At 36.8% G+C, this 19,219-nt stretch overlaps 1 protein-coding gene across 10 annotated transcripts in view; it reads left to right on the plus strand.

Annotated features, from left to right (window-relative positions):
* MIER1 (MIER1 transcriptional regulator) overlaps positions 1-19,219 on the plus strand; it is a 63,935-nt gene that overhangs the window by 20,906 nt on the left and 23,810 nt on the right. For all 10 annotated transcript variants that reach the window (XM_049879528.1, XM_049879538.1, XM_049879529.1 and 7 more), the window contains 5 exons: positions 108-253; positions 11,970-12,131; positions 12,796-12,928; positions 14,679-14,743; positions 18,335-18,407. In XM_049879528.1, coding sequence (XP_049735485.1) covers positions 108-253; positions 11,970-12,131; positions 12,796-12,928; positions 14,679-14,743; positions 18,335-18,407 — 579 coding nt within the window. The remainder of the gene's footprint in view (positions 1-107; positions 254-11,969; positions 12,132-12,795; positions 12,929-14,678; positions 14,744-18,334; positions 18,408-19,219) is intronic.

Consider the following 19,219-nt stretch of genomic DNA (forward strand, 5'->3'; position numbering starts at 1 on the left):
TTTTCATGGTTCTTTCATGTGATTTTTATCCACCTTCAAATAAAGCATATACATTAATAAGATATACTCAATTTGGTTTACCATACTTTTAAAATATTCTTTACCAGGAGGTTCAGCAACATCAGATGACCATGAATTTGATCCATCAGCTGACATGCTCGTTCATGATTTTGATGATGAACGAACATTAGAAGAGGAAGAGATGATGGAAGGAGAAACAAACTTCAGTTCTGAAATAGAAGACCTTGCAAGGGTAAATAACATTAAGAGCTAGGGGGGCAAAAAGGTTAGATAGCTTTTTTGTGGAGAGAGGAAATATTTGAAATTTTGGTTCTCTACTTGTTTTTAGGGGGGAAGGTTGTATTACATATAGTCCATACTGAAAAAAAATCCACGGGGCTGTGGGTGAAAAAAGGTATTAAAAATTTGAAATTGAGGGTTTTTTTAAAGTAACTTTATTAAGTGAAATAACGGAATATAAAGAGTGAATTTGGTAAAACATCCCAGGTCTGGGTCAAAGTTTTCTCTCTCACATCTTCTGTCCTTCCCTAATTTTGCACCTTTTATTTACTCCCCTCCAAAGCAAAGATTTCTTGAGTTGTCGTCATCTTTCTTTCTCACTTCCCATTTACCCCATAAACCACTCTTGATTGTCTTCACCACTCCTATCAAGGTAACCAGTGACTTTCATGGTCACACCCTGTAAAAATGGCGTAACAGGGGCATCTTGACCTTCTCTAACTTACAAAAGGGAAGGAGAATCAAGATCAACAGCCCAATGCTGATCTCTCTGAGACAGAGGTCAGACATACCTTCACCCTCCAGCCTTTTACCATTTCTGACACCAGCCATCCCTCCCGTAGCACTCTTTACTTCTCTGCTGGGTTTGCTAATTCATTGCAGGGGCCACTCAGAACTCACAGACAGTAGTCGCAATTACGGGGTGTCTTAGTGATCTAGTCCTGCTATAACAGAAATACCGCAAGTGGATGGCTTTACCAAAAAAATTTATTTCTCACGGTCTAGTATAGAAGTCCCAATTAAGGGCATCAGCTCCAGGGAGAGGCTTTCTCTGTCAGCTCTGGAAGAAGGTCCTTGTCATCAATCTTCCCGGGACTAGGAGCTTTCTCTGTGCAGGAACCCTGGGTCCTAAAGGATGTGCTGTGCTCCCGACACTGCTTTCTTGGTATGAGGTCCCCACTTCTCTGCTTGCTTCCCTTTCCTTCTTACCTCTTGTAACATAAAAGGTGGTACAGGCCACACTCCAGGGAAACTCATTTTACATTGGATCAGGGATGGGACCTTAGTAAGGGTGTTAACGATCCCACCCTAAGTCTCTTTACGATAAAATTACAATCACAAAATCATGACCTGGGAATCATGACCTAACAAAGCTGACACATACGTGTGTATATATATATTTATATATCACCACTTTTTAATTCAGTCTTCATGATAACACTGTGATTGTTCCCATTCTTTTTTTAAATTGTGCTTTAAGTGAAAGCTTACGGTTAAAGTTAGTTTCTCATACAGAAGTTTATAACACATTGTTATGTGACCCTAGTTGCTATCCCTGTAATGTGACAGTACACTCCTTTCCACCCAGATTTCCCATGTCCATTCAGCCAGCTTCTGTCCCGTTCTGCCTTCTCCTCTCGCCTCTGGACAGGAGCTACCCTTTTAGTCTCATGTATCTACTTGAACTAAGAAATACACTCTTCATGAGTATCGTTTTATGTCTTGTAGTCCAGCCTAATCTTTTGACACATATTTTTGGGGGACACAATTCAGTCCATGACATGGGATTTATTAGGGAAGTAATAGGTTACAAGTCAGGTTCAGAAATGCTCAGGATACAGTTTTTCAGTCAGGACAGCCTCTTAGCTGTGCATGCAAGCGGGTCTCTCTAGCCCTTGGCCTGGCCTCTGTGCTGCTCAGGCAAGTGTTACAAAGCTTTTTAGCTCTGCTGATAAGTACCCAGAAGTTCCCCACTCCACCAGTAAGTCTTGGCCTGAAGGTGCTCAGCTTTAGCTCTGTGAGTTGGCAAACCTAGCTCCCCTAGGTGCCCAGAGGCAGCCTACTCCACCAGCAAGCTTGCCCAAAAGCACTCAGTTTTCTCTCTCCATGGGCCGGGAAGGCCACTGTGCTGTCCCCTACCTCTGCTGCTGCCATTATTCTGCCCTCCCTTCTCACTGTCTTTGGTGTTACAGCTCGGTGTCCTGGTTCCAGGAGCTTCTCAGCTCAGGGATTCCAAGTCCAAAGGCTCTTCTTTCCTGCCTTTGGGGATGGCTCGTTTTAGCCTAGTGGAATGGCAAAACTAACTAATCCCCTTGTTAGGGTTGCATGGTTCCACCCTAACAAGTCATGCACCTTATTTACATTATTAGCAAACTGTCCAATCCCCTTGGTGGGCCATAAGGACCTCATTTGCATAGTCCTGCCCAGTCATTTGGTAGGAGTCACAAGCCTATGGCTAGAAGGACCATATTAAGTAATTCACTGTGCTGCACATCCATTGGTTACTTTCCTCTCTGTCTACTTTACTCACAGTGGTATTCAGCACAACTCACCACTCCTTTCTTTTTCTTGACTTGTGGAGTACTACACTGTTTAGTTTTCCCCACCTGTTTGGCGTAGTGATTATCCTTTTCAGGTTTGTTGTCTTTTACCCGAAGTCTAAATGTCGGAATTTCCTAGTCCTCAGTTCTGGACCTTCTTTTCTTCTCTCCTGTCTTTTGCCAGATCATTACTCCTCAGAATGTAGTGTGAGTGTCAGCTGTATCAGAATCACCTGTGGGACTCATTAAGAAATGCAGATTCCTAGACATACTGAATCAGAATCTTTAGGGATCAAATCTACATCTTCACTTAAGCAAGTTTGAATTGTGTACACACCAAATTTGAAAATTACCTAATTAGGTGATCTGATCTTTTCTCATGGTGTCTGTTTGCTCAGCATTCCTTAATTTATATTCCTAGCATTAACTTGTTCTTCATCTCAGATTTTGCTTATCCAACCAACTGCTTAACATTTCAGCAAGACATCTCTTACTTTCAATGTCCTAAACAGAAGTACTGATTGTTGTTCTCCTTTCTTACCTTTCCTTTTCTTCCCCATCTCAGGAAAAAATGATGCTATCATTCACCCTATTTCCTAAGTCAGAAACCAGGGAGTCAGTCTTGTTCCATTTCTAATATTCAGCTTCTAAATAAACCTGTCATTTCTACCCACAGAAATATCTCGTACTGACTTTTGTTCCATCTCTGTTGCCGCCACTGTAACCTAGGTCACGATCATTTCTAGACTGAAGTATTGGAACCACCTATTTTCTCTATTTCCTGTTTTTGTCACTCCTCCCCCAAACATATTTTCCATCTAGCAGTCATGGTGATCTTTTCAAAATATAAATCAGTTTATGGTTTATGTCAGTCTTCTACTTAAAACTCTTCAGTGACTTTCCATTACTACAAGAAAATTTAGACTCCTTAACTTGGCCAGCCAAGCCACCTGCAGGATATGGCCCCTCATCAGTTTACCACGCTACCTGTCATGCTACGCTATAGCCACACTAACTTCGTAAGTTCTCTCAAATAAGCCAGTTTCTCCTGTTACGGCTTTTCAGCTCATTCTCCACTCTGGTATGTGCTTCCTGAGGCTGACTCCTTACCCTTTTAAGTCAGGACTTAGTGTTGCCTCTTACAGAATGGCTTTTCTTGTCTCCTAGGTGTAGTGGTTAAGAGCTATGGCTGCTAACCAAAAGGTTGGCGGTTCAAATCCACCAGGCACTCCATGGAAACTCTATGGGGCAGTTCTACTTGGTCATATAGGGTTGCTATGAGTCAAAATCAACTCAGCAGCAATGGGTTTGGTTTGGTTTTTAAGTAGTTCATTACTGTTTTTTATCACTGTACACTATTTAATATTTTCTTTGTACTTAAACAGTTTGTAATTATATGTTTAATTTATTGCTTGCGTCCTCCAGTAGACTGTAAGATCTGTGAAGAGAGGGACCATGTCTTGTTTATTCACCAATATTTCATGGTGTCCAGGAAGAGTGGTCACTCAAAAAACATTGAATAAATGAATTGATGGATAAATGAATCTGGTATGCTCTAATTAACAAAACTTATTAAGCATATGATCTGCTGTACTCCATGGTAAAAAGAACATAACAAATAAATAAGGCATAGTGCCAGGCTTTAAGGATTTTAGAGCATGCAGTGTGTAAAAATCCTTTTTTTTTTTTTTTTTAGTAATAAAGTATCTGCTGGTATCTGAATACCAATGGCATAGCTTCCAGCATCACAGCAACATGTGAGCCCCCATGACAAACTGACAGACGTGGGGGCACTTAAGGATTAGAGTTGGTTTAATCCACAATGCCTGAGCAATTTAATATTGCCCTACTTCTGATAACCCATCCATAGGATAAAAGTTAAAGGAGGAAAAGCTTGTATTTTCCCATCTTATCACCGACCACATTATTCAAGTACTAGTTTAGCAAGTGGAGTTAATCAAATACAATTTGTAATAGGCTATTTTTATTAGCTGGAATGATTGTTTCTATTTCAGAATACAGGCTACATTTCATTAGTTCAAAGTTACTAGTGGCCTTTACTAAAATCTTGGACATATCATTTTGTTTTCCTTCTAATTTTTCTCCTTTTTTCCATTCCTTTCCCCAGCCACTTAGAACTGCACCCCCCCGCCCCCGCCGAAACTTGATTTCAAATCACTCTCCCTTAAAAAAAAAAAAAAAAATCCAGTGCCATCAAGTCGATTCTGACACACCGTCCCTTAGGAAAAAATAATGAAAACAATTATTTATAGAGGATAAGGAAAGTTGAAGGAAGTGGAACCAATCTTTTACCATATTTTCAGCCAGTCTTACACCTTCTCATACTCCCAGAAACAAAGCTTTAAGTACCGTATAATCACCAATACTTTGATCTATAACCTAAAACTAACCTAGTTCAGGGCCAGTATGTTGGATTCCCTGTAGTTATATAACTTTTTAGGTGAAAACCAAATCTGTGTTTTGTTCTCATTTAAAAAGTGAAGATTTTTGTCATATTGATTATAGCTTTGGTAAAAACTAAACATTAGTTATGTCAGGATTGGTATGGTGTTTCTCACCTGGCACTCTGGTTGTATGAACTGGACTTTTGATGTAAGACAGAACTCTGACGATTTATTCAGCAGTCACCAGTAACTGTATAGCTGTGGTTTTAAGTTCATTCAGTTTGAATTCTAAAATTATTTCAGTGAAAACTAACTTTTGATAGAAGAGACCTCTGTGTGTATTGTTCCATTTGCATGCATCTTATCAGTATAAAAGATATTTTAATTATACAGTGAAACCCATAAGAGCTGGAACCTGACAGGACTGTATTGTTTTTCTGCATCTTGAAAATTTTCCACCTTTGACAGGGTGCAGTCTTACCACTTTTCTATTGCTTGTTTTAGTGGAAAATGTTTTGAGTTTTTCTTCTCTGACAGGTTTCTGCCTTACACAGGTTCTGGCTTCCACAGGTTTTACTGTATAAATTTAGCATTTAAATGTTTTAATAGAATTAGATAGTTTAAATTTTATTGTGTTAACCTTAGAGTGTCAGCATCATTCAAATGGAAAATAAACTTGTTTGCTATAAATAGCAGTACTTGGGTTATGGCAGTTGTACTCTTAAAAGACTCACTCTGAATGAGCACAGTTGTGGCTGTTCATTTGGGAAAAGAGGAATTAGAATCTATATTTTTATGTGTTTATCTGTATGTTAGTAAAATCACAGTACACAATATCAGTAGTTAATTTATAAAGTGTTAAGTTCCATTCCTTGAATATCCAGAACTAGAGAATAGAGATTAAAATGTAAGAGATTTACTTTGAAGTGTACACACAACATGAATAAGGTACACACAGAAGAAACCCTGTGTGGGAATTGGAAAGAAGAGTTCGCTGCCTCTGTCCCTTTGTGGTTTACTGTCTAATCAAGCCCCAACCCCAGGAGGTTGGTTACCTTAGGAACAGCCTCTCCAGTACAGTCTGCATTTAGTCCCTTAGGCCTCACTGGCTGGAAATCAGCATCTTCTCTTCTCCCCACTTCATAAGCATTTGCTGGTAAGGCAGTTTTGGTACAGTAGGTATAAGAAGAGTACTGTACCCACCCAACAAATGGCCCTGATTTGAATGACCAGCATCTGCTGCCATGTGCCGTCATTTCTAAATGACTATCTCCTGAGGAGAGGGACTTACCTCCTCCGCAGCCAGGAGATGGACACCACTCCAGCTTATAACACTGCTGTCAGTGCTTGGTACCTTTACCCTATTGTCTTGCAGTTAGAGGGCAGTTAATTTCAGATATAATGTTTGTCATTTTAAAAGGCTGTTCTTTCCACATCCAGCGAGCCTCCTTTACCTTTTGCAGATAATGATCTTTGCGTGTGTCCCACCCCTCTACCCCCATTTTTTGGTGTGTGTGTGTGTCTTGGGCAGCTTATTTCTTAATACACCATATGCAAATGTAGTTCACGTTTCTGTGTTTTTACTCATACTATGTCCATTTTTCTTACTCCTCATAGTTTAGCAACTTAGCATATCTTATTTCATCCTATATCACAGTGAGGTACACTTAACCTGGTCGTGTTTCCAGGAAGATAGTATTTATGCTTATGTGTGGGGGGGCAGTATAAAGTGGTGAGTCAGTTGCCCAAGTTCAAAACTGAGCTGCACTGCTTAGTTCAGTGTGTCACTTTGAACAAGTTACTTAAAATGTCATTAAGCTCCTGTGGTTCTCAGAAGGATAATATATGTGAAACAGCACAATGTCTGGTACATGATAAAACTCAGTAGTGGTTTTTTTCATTCATAAGATTCTTTCAGAGATCCGTGACCCCAAAATGGTGAAAATTCACTGTATTTGACCCATCATTTTCTCTTTCCCTCTGCACCTCCATTTCTATGTTCTTAACAAACTTGTACAAATGAGAATAAAACACTGTGCCACTTTATTATGTTTCAATTTAAGCTGAGGGAAGCCCCTCAGTACCTCTCAGAATGTAGACTTTGTCAGCATAAGCTAGTGAGAGGGTCTCTGGAACAGGTGATTGACAGTAGCCCAGGTATAATAATGTACTGTTGGCCAAGTTTTATTCAGTCTGTGGTCTTTTTTCAGAGGGAAATAATAACATTTCCTTCACAGGATATCATTACCGTTTAAATCAATCAGAATTTTTGGGTGCAAGGAACAAAAATCCATCTTGAACTAGCTTAGGCAAAATGAAGATTAACGTAGGGCTTATATGATTTCATGAAGAGCAGAGATCCATTTAAGCCTCAAGGACCGAAGTGCCACCAGAACATAATTTTTCTATTTGTCTCTTTCTTATATGGTGACTTTATCTTTTTCAGACCAGCTTACGTCGTGTGATGTTAATTCCCAGGTCTCCCAGATTGACTGCTTTGAGACAGTCTGTGTTCCTGTAGCTGCTGTTGGTAAAATTCTGGAAACCAGCTATGGCGAACCTTAGGTCATCTGTCCAGTCTAAACCTGTTGTCAGGAAATGCAGTTAATTCCAGTTGGGTCAGGTGCTTGGGTCCAAGGAGGTGAGATTTGTGAGTTAAAATACATGCTTGGAATGGGGGCAGGAGTATTTCCTGGAAGAAGATGAGCACAGAGGAAGCAAACAGCAGGAAGGGAATGGGGGCAGACAGCAATAAACTTCACTTGTTCATGCTTGCTGAGTCTTGAAATTTTTCACTTTTCCCACAGTAAGGATATAATAAATGTTACTTAAATTTGAAACTGAGGATTCCTTAGCGAAATTGATTTCAGTTTTTATGGTAGCCCAGTGTTTGCTGCAAGATCTTCACTTTACACCTTAGATCAAGTAAGATACTTTTCATATTAATATTGCCCTCTTAACTGTTTTATTCCTCAGTGGTTGTAACTGTTTGTGTCTTGTTGCTTACTAGCACGGTGACGGATTTTGGGTGATAGAAGTTATGTTAAAAGTCATTATCTAAGCAAAAGCATAATACTGCTGTATACTTCTTGTTTTTAATATTAAGCAAACATTTTCTTAACAGGTGGGGGTATTTTGCCTACACTTGATAGAGCCCACCTACAACTAGCTCTGACCAAAGGGAAGCTTTATTAGAAGGCACATGTGTGTGTATCGGGGTCCAGGAAAGGCCGAGGCCTAGGAATTTAGTGTCACCAGCACCTTCCCGTTACTCCTAATCCTGTCGATTTCTTCTGCAGGCTCTCCTCACTTTTTTCTTTTCGTTTTCTGCAACCACTAATTTAGTTTAGCTTCTGATCATACAACACATGAATAATAGCAGGAGAGAGTCTCACCTAGCTCAGTGGCACTGGCCAACTAAATCTCTCCCCACCTCAGTCCATGTTGAACGGTTTGTTTTATGTGTTGATTATTCCCCAAGCCCTTCCTTAGTGTCACACACTGCTCAAGAGCTGTTCTGAAATCAAAACAAAACTTTAGAGTATAACAGATACCTTCAAAAGTAGTGTTAAACTAGGAAAAGTAGATAAAAATACCAGTAGCAACTTTCAGTGATTCATAATGAGTGGCCTTCTCAAACTGCATTTCTTTTTTAGTTACTGTAGAGGCCTTCTGCTCTAACCAGCATAACCGGCATAGTCATTTTTGTTTCTGTACTTGTGCATTTGTCATTTCCTCTAACTTGAATGACTTCTCTCCACCTGGGCTAGTTCTATCACTGTTTCTTTAAATTAAAGCACTTCTCCTTCAGATGCATTCTAATCAGCCACTTTTAACTCTCCTCTGTTTTCTGGTTGATCAGTTTGGAGGTATTCCTGAATTTTTCCTTGAGAAGTGAATTTTTGTAAAGTGAATTACGCTTTTCTATTATAAACCCAGAAATGTGTATCCAGGAGAGGAAAATCTTGGTCTAATCATGGCATGTCAGATGTACCACATTCTTGATCCAACCTGTTGCCATCCAGTCAATTCCAACTCATAGTGACCCTATAGGACAGGGTAGAACTGCCTCATAGTGTTCCCACAGAGCAGCTGATGGATTCAAACTGCTGATATTTTGGTTACAGCCAAACGCTTGGCTTAACCACTGACTACATTCTTGATAGTTGTTAAAAATTCTTTTTTTCTTTCCAGGCAGATAATTGACAGATAACTGAGCTAGGTGTTAGTGAGAAGCTTCATTAACAGTGATCAAGATTTATTATTCCCCCCGGGAGGCTGATTTACGGGTATCTTATCCTTAGACCTGTGAGATTAGAGCAGCGATTCTCAGAGGAGTCCCATGTTAGTAGAAATAGCATCAGATGGGACTTTTTAAAAAGCGATATTCTCAGGCCTCACCTCAGACTTACTAGATCAGAAACTTTGGGGCAGGGCCAACAATTATTTTAATAAATCCTGTAGGTGATACCAGTTCCCTTGAGTGCGACAAAGAACCCAAAGGCATTTGTTTGCTTAATAACCTGCCTATTTTTTATTTTTTTAGGGTGGACCCAGTATGGTGATCTACTTGATATACAGCAACTGTTATTTAATTGCTGTATAGTTTTTCAATGTATCTGCTAACTTGACTGTAAAAATTAGAGGTAATAGTAACATTAGGAGTCCCTGGATGGCACAGATGGTTAAGCATTGGACTACTAGCCAAAAGGTTGGCAGTTCTTACCCACCCAGAGGAGCCTCAGAAGAGAGGCCCGGCAATCTGCTTCTGAAAGATCACAACCTGGAAAACCCTATGGAGTAGTTCTGTGCTGCACATCATGAGTCAGAATTGATTTAATGGCGGGGAAAAAAAAAATTTTTTTTTTTTTTTTTAAGGAGCCCTGGTGGTGCAGTGGTCAGAGTACTCGGCTGCTAACCAAAAGGTTGATTCGCACCCACCAGCTGCTTCTTGGGAGAAGTATGTGGCATTTTGCTTCCATAAAGATTACAGCCTAGGAAATGCTATGCGGCAGTTCTGCTCTGTCCTGTAGGGTCACTCTGAGTTGGAATCAACTTAAAGGCAACGGGTTTGGTTTGGTTTGGTTTGGTTTGGTTTGGTTTGGTAATAGCAATAGTTTTGTGGAAAATATATGAACTGGGCTTAGGAGGTCTAGGTTTTACAGTAAAGTCTTAACCACTGTATGATATTTCTCTCCCCTTGGTTTCTTTATTTGCAAATAAAGGCAGCGAACACTCCATGTGGTACTTTTACAGATCAGATGAGATTGTGTAATGTTTGACTGTGCTTTTGTTCTTGAGAGAGAATAAGACAGTGCTATCAAAGCGCCTATCACAAATACTTGGCATGTAGAAGATACTTCATGACAGCCTTTTGTTAATCTTGTGTATAAAATTGGTCTCTTCTGTTTGTCTTATTCTACTTGAAGTTCCTAAGGACTTCTCATTCCCTTATTTCCATCTCCTAAACCAAGTACATGGACTAGATTCTTGACACCTCAAAGGCTTTTGTATTGCACTTTGAGGACCACAAGATAAGAGATGTCAATGAAGTATGCCAGCTGGTCATTCAGCTAAAGTAGTAATAGCTCACCTTTGAAAAGTTAGGACTTTTCAGATTGTGGATTCTACAAGCCATTAATCAAGGTTCTCAGAATTCATTCCTCTTTCAGAAATGGATTCACAAGCTATAACCAAAATATCCATTTGCAGTGTTAAATAAAAATGTTAAAACATTTTCTTCTTACAAGAAGATCTCTTTTCCAAATTATAATCATTAGATTGCTTCTTGCACACAGATTCTCAGGAGATAATTGTGTTATCTAATGGCTAGTGTTGTCAGGTTATATCGTCCAGGCTGATGTACTCATCTCCACTGTAGCAATGTATTTAAGTTTACAAACTAGACTAACTTCTGTCCATGAATAAGGGCACACGTATCTGTAGAAATACAAAACATGTCTTGCTTTGTGATTACCCTTTTTCTGTATTCTAAACTGACTTTCCTTTTTCTGTTAAGTTTTTCTTTGATTTATATATACATACGAATAAAATGTGTACTGTTCAGATGATTTGAATTAAATGCTCTTACTTATAATGAGAGTTTAGTCAAGTTTTCCTGAAACTTTACGTCATTTGATTACTGATTAGAGTTAGCACCTTCTACAGAAAGCTGATTTCATTCACTGCATATAGATATTTCTTCATATTAAAGTGTATGATTTTTTTTGGTGGGATGAGGAATGCTGTTTCTGCCCGAAGCAGCATGATGTACTGGTAAGTTTGCCTTTTGGAGTTAGATTGTTCAAATCTGGCCCCACTACTTGCAACTCGTGTGATTTTTGGAGAAGTTGCTTAATCTGCCAGCCTCGGTTTCCTCATCAGTGAAATAATCTAACAGTTCTGTAAAGTAGATAGTAAGGATTACATGAGGTAATTTTCTTTGTAACTGGAAATAACCCTAAGTAAGAATACGTGGGTAATATAATCCAATATCATTCATGTATATCATTGCTATTTTTCCTTTAATGTGTTTGGGCTGAGCTATGAATTTCCTCTTCCTTTCTGGATTTGTTAAATTAATGAATTAGCTTATAGTCTATTGGTTTTCTTATCATTCTACCTCCTTCCCTAATTAAGGTTGGTTTTCTTATTAAGTAGGGGCATCCATACGTGGTGTTAACTAATTACATACGCTGAGTCAATAGTGCAAAAAAATAATTTTAAACCATGTCACTTTTTATTGTACTTGTTTTCGTGTTGGTGATTAAAATCGGTCAGCCTTTTATTGTAGAAATAGTCTAAAATATTAAATATTTAAGACTGGTGTTTTTCCAGGTTTCAGAAATATTTTCAGTTTTACTTTTTATAATTTAAGAATTTTTGGTAGTAATTATAAGAGTATTCTTGTGTATGGAATGATATTCTAAATTTGTGATTTATAACCTAGGGATTTGAAATATCACTGATTCAGAAATTTGACTTTTTATTTTGGTCTATTTAGGAAGGCGACATGCCAATTCATGAACTTCTCAGTCTTTATGGTTATGATAGTACTGTTAGACTACCTGAAGAAGATGAGGAGGAAGAAGAAGAGGAGGAAGAAGTTGAAGATGATGAAGATGCTGATAATGATGACAACAGTGGCTGTAGTGCGGAAAATAAAGTAAGGCTATAGACTTTTTTTTATTGAAGTTGTAAATATTCATACATTCATTCACACTAATTTTCATAAATTCTTTACTCTTTCTAATTTTAAAAGTAATACATTTAAATGTTAAAATTAAGATATTATAGAAATATGTAAGATAAATATTGTAAGTGTGTTGAAATTCTGCTCCTGAGAGGTAACAATTTGGCCTCTGTTCTAGATTTCTTTTCAATGCCTAGTCAACAAATAATTTACAATGATTTTAAAAATATGCTACTGTTTTTTTAGTAATAAAGGCTAATTGGCAGTTCTGTATTCATTTGTCTTCATTTTGAAATAATTTTATACTTAATAGAAAAGTTGTAGAGAAGGTACAGCGAGTTCCGGTATACTCTTTACCTAGCTTCTTTTAATGTTAACTTATTATGTAATCATGATACCTTTATCAAAACTAAGAAATAACAGTGCTATTAGCTAAACTATCGATTATTTGGATTTCACCAGTTTTTTCATAAGTAATGTCATTTTTTCTATGCCAGGGTCTAATCCAGAATACGTTATATTTATTGCATTCAATTTAGTCTTCTGGTTGTATTTGGAACAAAATTTGAATGCTGTAACCTTTCATCTGTACCAGTTTTCTTTATATCTTAAAGAAATTTGATTCTTTATTCCACAGGAGGAGAATGTAAAGGATTCATCAGGTCAAGAGGATGAAACTCAGTCTTCCAACGATGATCCCTCACAATCTGTTGCTTCTCAAGATGCCCAGGAAATAATCCGCCCACGCCGATGTAAATATTTTGATACAAGTAAGTGCTGTTGGTTGCTGCTGTTTGAATATAGTGTTTGCTATTTTAATAAAAAAAAATTTATTCCCAAAAATTCTAGTGCTTTTTTCACTGCTCTGTTTAAACTTGTTTATTACTCTGTAATCTCTTAGCTGTAGAGTGGTTGTGTTCTAGGTTACTAGTTTAGCAATGCTGGGTACTGTTGTCAGTTGAATATACTGCACTAGTTGTTTGTTGTAATCACTGTACTACTTGAGTTTTTATGTATTTTTCCTGCCATGACCCTATCTTAAATGTTTGTTTCACAGTCTTTTTTATTTCTCCTAGTCTTTTCCTCAGTTTTCATCTTTCCCTTTTAGACATTCTAGATGTATTCATAAGCATTGCTTTCTCTAATCAGTGGCTCTCAGGTCTAAAGAAGTGGTTGACTCTTGAGGTGGGAATGCATTATATATGGAAGGAACTCCCTAATTTTTCTACAGTTATGGTCTAGTCTGAGATGGCCAGTAGTCAAGACAGCATTTAATGTATGTATCTTAAATATTTGAATTCTTCACCTGCTCCTCCATGTTTTCATTCTAAGCGTGAATTGTTACTCTAGAAAAACAGCTCTTTTTAAGAACAAGTCGACCACCAGTGTTATTAGTTTAAACTTATAGTCTAACTTTTTTATACGTTAAAAGGTAGAAAAAACTGAGGAAAAATTACCTCTGATAAAATACAGTTATTTGTTACACATTTAGTTTAGAAATGAATGTAGCGCTGCTAATAATAGTTTCATTGGGGGTTTTCATCAGAGATCTGGCTTGGGAAAAGTGTATTAGAGATTAGTTACTGAAATAATGGTGTTTACATTTAAGTTTGCGGGGAAAAGCAGTGCTGTATTTCTCATAAATGGAGAGCAAATCCATTGCCAAAGATACCTTTTGTTTTTTTAATTGAAATAGGATGCTAAGTGGCTACTTCCGAAACAATATTTATTTCATACTGCTAATCTGGTATTTCACTTGTAGTGGTTTGCATGGAAGCTGTACATATAACACTTAGTTTTTCCATAGGAAGAATTAATTTCTGTATGTAATATCTTTTTGAACTTTTTGTAGAATAATAGTATTTTAAGGTTGAAAAGATGCCGACAGTCTAATAGTTCTCAGATTCCCCACCCCTATTGCTTGAACAGGTTTGCTTTGGTTTTGATTTTATGTAAATACATTCTTATTCCAAAATGTAAGCAAACAGTGCCTTGCCTGCTCTTAGTATAACAGGCTGGGGAGAATGGAAGTCTTTATAACATACCCTTCCCTTTGTATGCTGCCCCCAGAGTAGTGCTACAAATTCCATAGTGTTCCAAGGAGCACTGTTTGAAAACCATTGTTTTCTCCAAATCCTCATTATAAAAAGTGAAGAAACTGAGAACCTGTTATTTTTTCTGTTACGAGGCTGTTGGTAGCAGAAATAGAATTAGAAACAGATTATCTTGACTCTAAACCAGTTTCTTTCCCTGAAGTTTTTGTAGAACACCGCTTCATGAAAATGGATTAGAATTGTCCTAGAAAGAAAAGGTTTGTAGTCACGCCCACCCCTGCAATCCCCCACTAGTGATAGTATACATTGATAATTTGATTAGAGCCATCTTGGCCAAACTGGCCTAAGTCTGCCAATACCTTTGGGTATATCTAAGCATATGATGGTAGATATAAAACTAATATATCATTATGTGGAGGTGGACAGGATAAGCAGTCATTTTATAATATTGTTTTATTTATTCTAGATAGTGAAATAGAAGAAGAATCTGAAGAAGATGAAGATTATATTCCATCAGAAGACTGGAAAAAGGTAGTTTGAACTGTATTTCCCCCCAAAATAGGTAAAATACAAAAAACCCAAGTGTAATTACTCTTTTCTACCTATATATTCATAAAGTTGGTGGTAAGCCTTTTTATAAGATTCAAGTACTTGGTAAATGTTCATACTTCACCTTAATAATTTCAAGTTTCTGCAAAGGAGTTGACCTTTTAGGAAAATCTATTAAAATGTCTTTAAGAATTCTCAACAATAAAATAAATTATTAAAAACAAAAATAGAGACTAGACTTTGTAACAGTGCTGTAGAGAAACCGTGTGTCCACTATCTTCCTTGCTAGCAGAAAATATCCAAGTAGGCTGCCTTCTAAATCTCAGAGATGTGCATCTAATAATTGGTTAAATGTTACTTGGATCAAGATCCTTAGCTGCAAGGGAGTTCGGGAAATGTACTTTTTAGCTTTCCAGCCTCCCCAGTATAGAAAGTCAACCAGAATAAAGTGGGAATGCATGATGAATGCCAGTCAACCATATCCAACAAATGTAAACTCTTCTATTTTCACTGGATTGTGAAAAAATGGGGAACAAAATTAATGAAATACTTTTTGTCAACTAAGAAGTGCTGTGTAGAATTGGCTAAAGCAAATCATTTATGTAGAAGGAATGTCATTCTTGTTAATAGATATTTGATTTTCCTCTGAAGATTTTTTTCATTGAGGTTTTGATTCTTTTTCCTGGGTCTGATTTCAAATTTAATTTGTAAACAATCATTGCTTTCAGAGTAGCCCAAACCACCAGATTGAGTGGCCTTTCTCAATTTCCTAGGATCTTACGTCATGATTGTCAGATTATTTAATTCTTTTGAGCCTTGCTTGTGATTTTTTTCAGTTGGTTTAAAGTTGTCTGGTTTAGGATGTCTAGGGCAAACTTAAAAAAGAGTTGGCTCTTTTGGTGATTAAAATGAGGGATCATCTCCTATTCAAAGTTTCTATTAGAAAGAATGAAGTATTCAAATGAATTCACTGAGCTCCCCAAAGTTTCAGGGCTTTAGCCAGGATTGATCTCTTTATGGGTTTCCAGAGAGATATTTCTGACATACGTATGCTTTGTGTTCCCTAAGAAAAGTGTAACTTCTAAAAATTAGTGGCCAAAGTCTAAAGAGTTGGGGAGGCATAGTTTCCAACATTCAGTAAGTGACTGAATGTCTATTGTTTATATAGCTATTAAGAGACACAGGATTCCTTTTCCTCAGGAGCTCATATTTTTGCTGAGGGAGTAAAGGGACATCCCTTAAAAGAAGTTATATGAGTACGACATGAGTAGTTGCATTATTAAATGTTAAATTGAACGAAAACAGCAAAAAGAGCAGTAGCAGTTAGAAAGATATCAGTGTGGGTTAGAATGGTAAGGGAAGATTAGCACAATGTATAATATGTATTTTAGTGAGTGATGAATGAGTGATGGGACTGACAACTGCAAACAGATCACAGAAATTACTAGTTGTGTGACCTATTTGAGCAGGTATTCTTCAGTGCAGTTTTTTTCTGATTCCTGTTTCTTCAATTCAGTTTTTTTTTTTGTCATTTAGATAAAGATAATAAAAAAATTGGAAAACTTGAGAGTACTCTTAAATGCTATTTTCTACCGTACATTCAAGTTTTTTATGTGTCTGTTTTCCAACAATATTGTTCTTGTATCTGGAGCATCCAGTAGAGTAAGCTTTCAGCAGTTTTTTTTTTTTTTTTAAGTGAAAAATCAAAAACCCAGAGGAGGGGGAAACCATGGGGGAAATGACGCTGTCTTTGCTGAGAATTAGTAGTTCTTTCCTCAGGAAAAGTTTTGTAATAAAGCAGACCACACAAAATCTATACTGTTTTATTTTTAGTGTGATTTTGTTGGGAGTAAATAATTTGTCAAGATTCACTCATTTTTTAAGGCTTATGAAACTAAATTTTTATAGAAACTAGGGTAGAGGAAACAGCTTTGAAGTCAAACCTGAGTTCAAGCTGTAGCCTACGAAAATTTTTTTGGCACTTCATCTCACACATACAGTATGGGAATAACATACAGTATCAACTTGGGAGTTGATAAGGATTTAATAAAAATAGACATACCTAGTACATTAAAAAGAAAACCCACGGCATAAAAAAAAGAAAATCCGCAGCATAAAATAGTACTCATTAAATGCTCTTTCCTTTCCTATCCTACAGAATGAACTAAGAGGTGAAAAAAATAAGAAAAAGGAGGTATCTTGTCTTTATACTAGTCTAGAAGTTCTCAACCCTGGCATCATGTTAAAGTACTGGTTACCAGGGCCTTCATTCAAAGACTGATTTATTTGGTCTAGAGTGGGCCCAAGTAATTGATATTTTTAGAAGCACGCCAGCCAGGGTTGGTAGGAATAGGTGAATTAAGTTGAAAGAATTATTATGAAAACATGTAATAAAATGACAATATTCTTTTTACAGTGAAAAATTACAGTCAGATATAGGAAAATTTTTACATATATAGAAATTTGTGGTGTGTGACATTCTTTGGAAAACCTTGAAAAAGGCTTGTTATACAGGTGCAGCAATATTACTACATAAAGCCTGTTTTAAATTTATATTAGATAAAGTGAGATTCTAACATCAGTAGGAGGTAACAGATTATTAACAGGAGAGAGGAACTCTTAAATCTTAAGTTCCCTAGACATACTAGACATGATTTTGAACCTCTCCTGCCCAAACCTTCATTTTGAAAATGGCGGTAAATTTATTCTTAACACTTAGCCACCACACAAAAGAGGATGCATATAATCTTGGTCCCCCTTGGTTGTGAAATTTCATCACCGGTGATTGCCAGTTGCCCTAACCTGTGATTTGACTAAGTGTGATTAGCAGATTTTCTTTAAAAAAAAAAATATATATATATATATATATAATTACATTTTCAGGGGGAGAGATTACTTTTATTATGAATTGTTTTATTGAAAGTTGGGCGCTAACCTGCTTTGCATTTCCATAGAGTTTGATCTCTCTGGCCCTACTGACCTTCATACGCTTTTCATTATCACTCCCTTACCTTAAAGCTCTGCTTCTCAGACTTAAGTTTTGGAGAGCACCTGGAGGGCTTGTTAAGACACAGATTGCTTGGTCTCATTCCCAGAATTTCTGATTCAGGAGGTCTGGGTATTTGCATTTCTAACAATTTCCCCAGTTGACACTGGTGCTCCTGGTCCAGGGTCCCTATTTAAGAACCATTGTCTTAGAATGTGGACATTCTAGAAATACCTGAATTTAACTTTGTGTTTTTTTTTTTTTTACTGTACTTTGCAATTAACCTACTAATTAGATTAAAAGAATTTATTTTTCTCCATATTTTGAAATAAAGTTTGTATCCATTGTCTGTATTGCATTTCTCACCCCATTATTAATACTAATGTTTTCATCCAATCATATCCAAGCACTTACCTATTGTTAACTCATTCATCCTCACAATACTCCTCTGAGGTATTCAACTAGTTGTATCTGTATTTTAAGACAGAAACCGGGAACAGCTTATCCCAAGAAGATGGTAAAGCTAGAAAATGGATATAAAATCTGTATTATTAGATCTTATTAATGTTTTGTTATTTTTAAAATAGGAGATTATGGTGGGCTCCATGTTTCAAGCAGAGATTCCAGTTGGCATTTGTAGATACAAAGAAAATGAAAAAGGTGGGTTTTAAGTAAAGTTACATGCTTGCTACTTTTCCAATTTTGTCCTTAGGAGACTAGCAACAAAAAAAAAGTGAAGGCTTTTTTATTTTTAGGTGACTTAAAATGTCTCAACTTTTTTTTTTTTTTTTAGTACTCTGAACATACTTTTTTGTCCTTTCCAATTTATTTTTTTTTAAGTGGTTATCTTATGTCAGTGAAAGGTTTATGAGGTTTTTTTTTTTTTTTTACAAAAACAAAACACGAGAGTAAACAACTAATACAGAAAACTTATGTTTCTGAAACTTCTAATAGTACTTATTAAAATTGAGTACTTTGATACTTGTGTTTTTAGAATAATTTGGGAAAATTTGTATACTTAAGTTTTACAAGATTTTTTTTTCATTATCTAAAAGTCCGAAGGTAAGTCATAAATACTTCCAGTAACAGAAAATAGTTGACTTTTTTTTTTTAAGTGCCTGCTTCAGAAAGAATGCTGTGTGTTTGGTGTGTGTGTTTTAATGAGTCTACGTGCAGTGTGACATCACCCAAAGCTAGAAATCTTCATTTCTTTTATTTTGGTTTTCTTCTCCATGTTTCAGCTTTACATATGTAGGGCCTTTCAGCGTTGTAGAAGTCTTTTTGTGTATTTTCTTTTTAGCATCCCCTCTAAAAACTTGCTTTATATTTTAAGTATGCCCCTGCTTTCCAGGACTAACAGCAGGTCAGAGGCAGTCAAGGGAACACTACAGGCCAGTGCCAGTACATTTTAACAACAGCAAAAATGTTTTAACACACCTGTAACAGCTTGTGCTTGTTTTAAAGTTAATTCC

The sequence above is a fragment of the Elephas maximus genome, chromosome 3 (assembly GCF_024166365.1).
Source record: "Elephas maximus indicus isolate mEleMax1 chromosome 3, mEleMax1 primary haplotype, whole genome shotgun sequence".
In the NCBI taxonomy this organism is placed as follows: Eukaryota; Metazoa; Chordata; class Mammalia; order Proboscidea; family Elephantidae; genus Elephas; species Elephas maximus.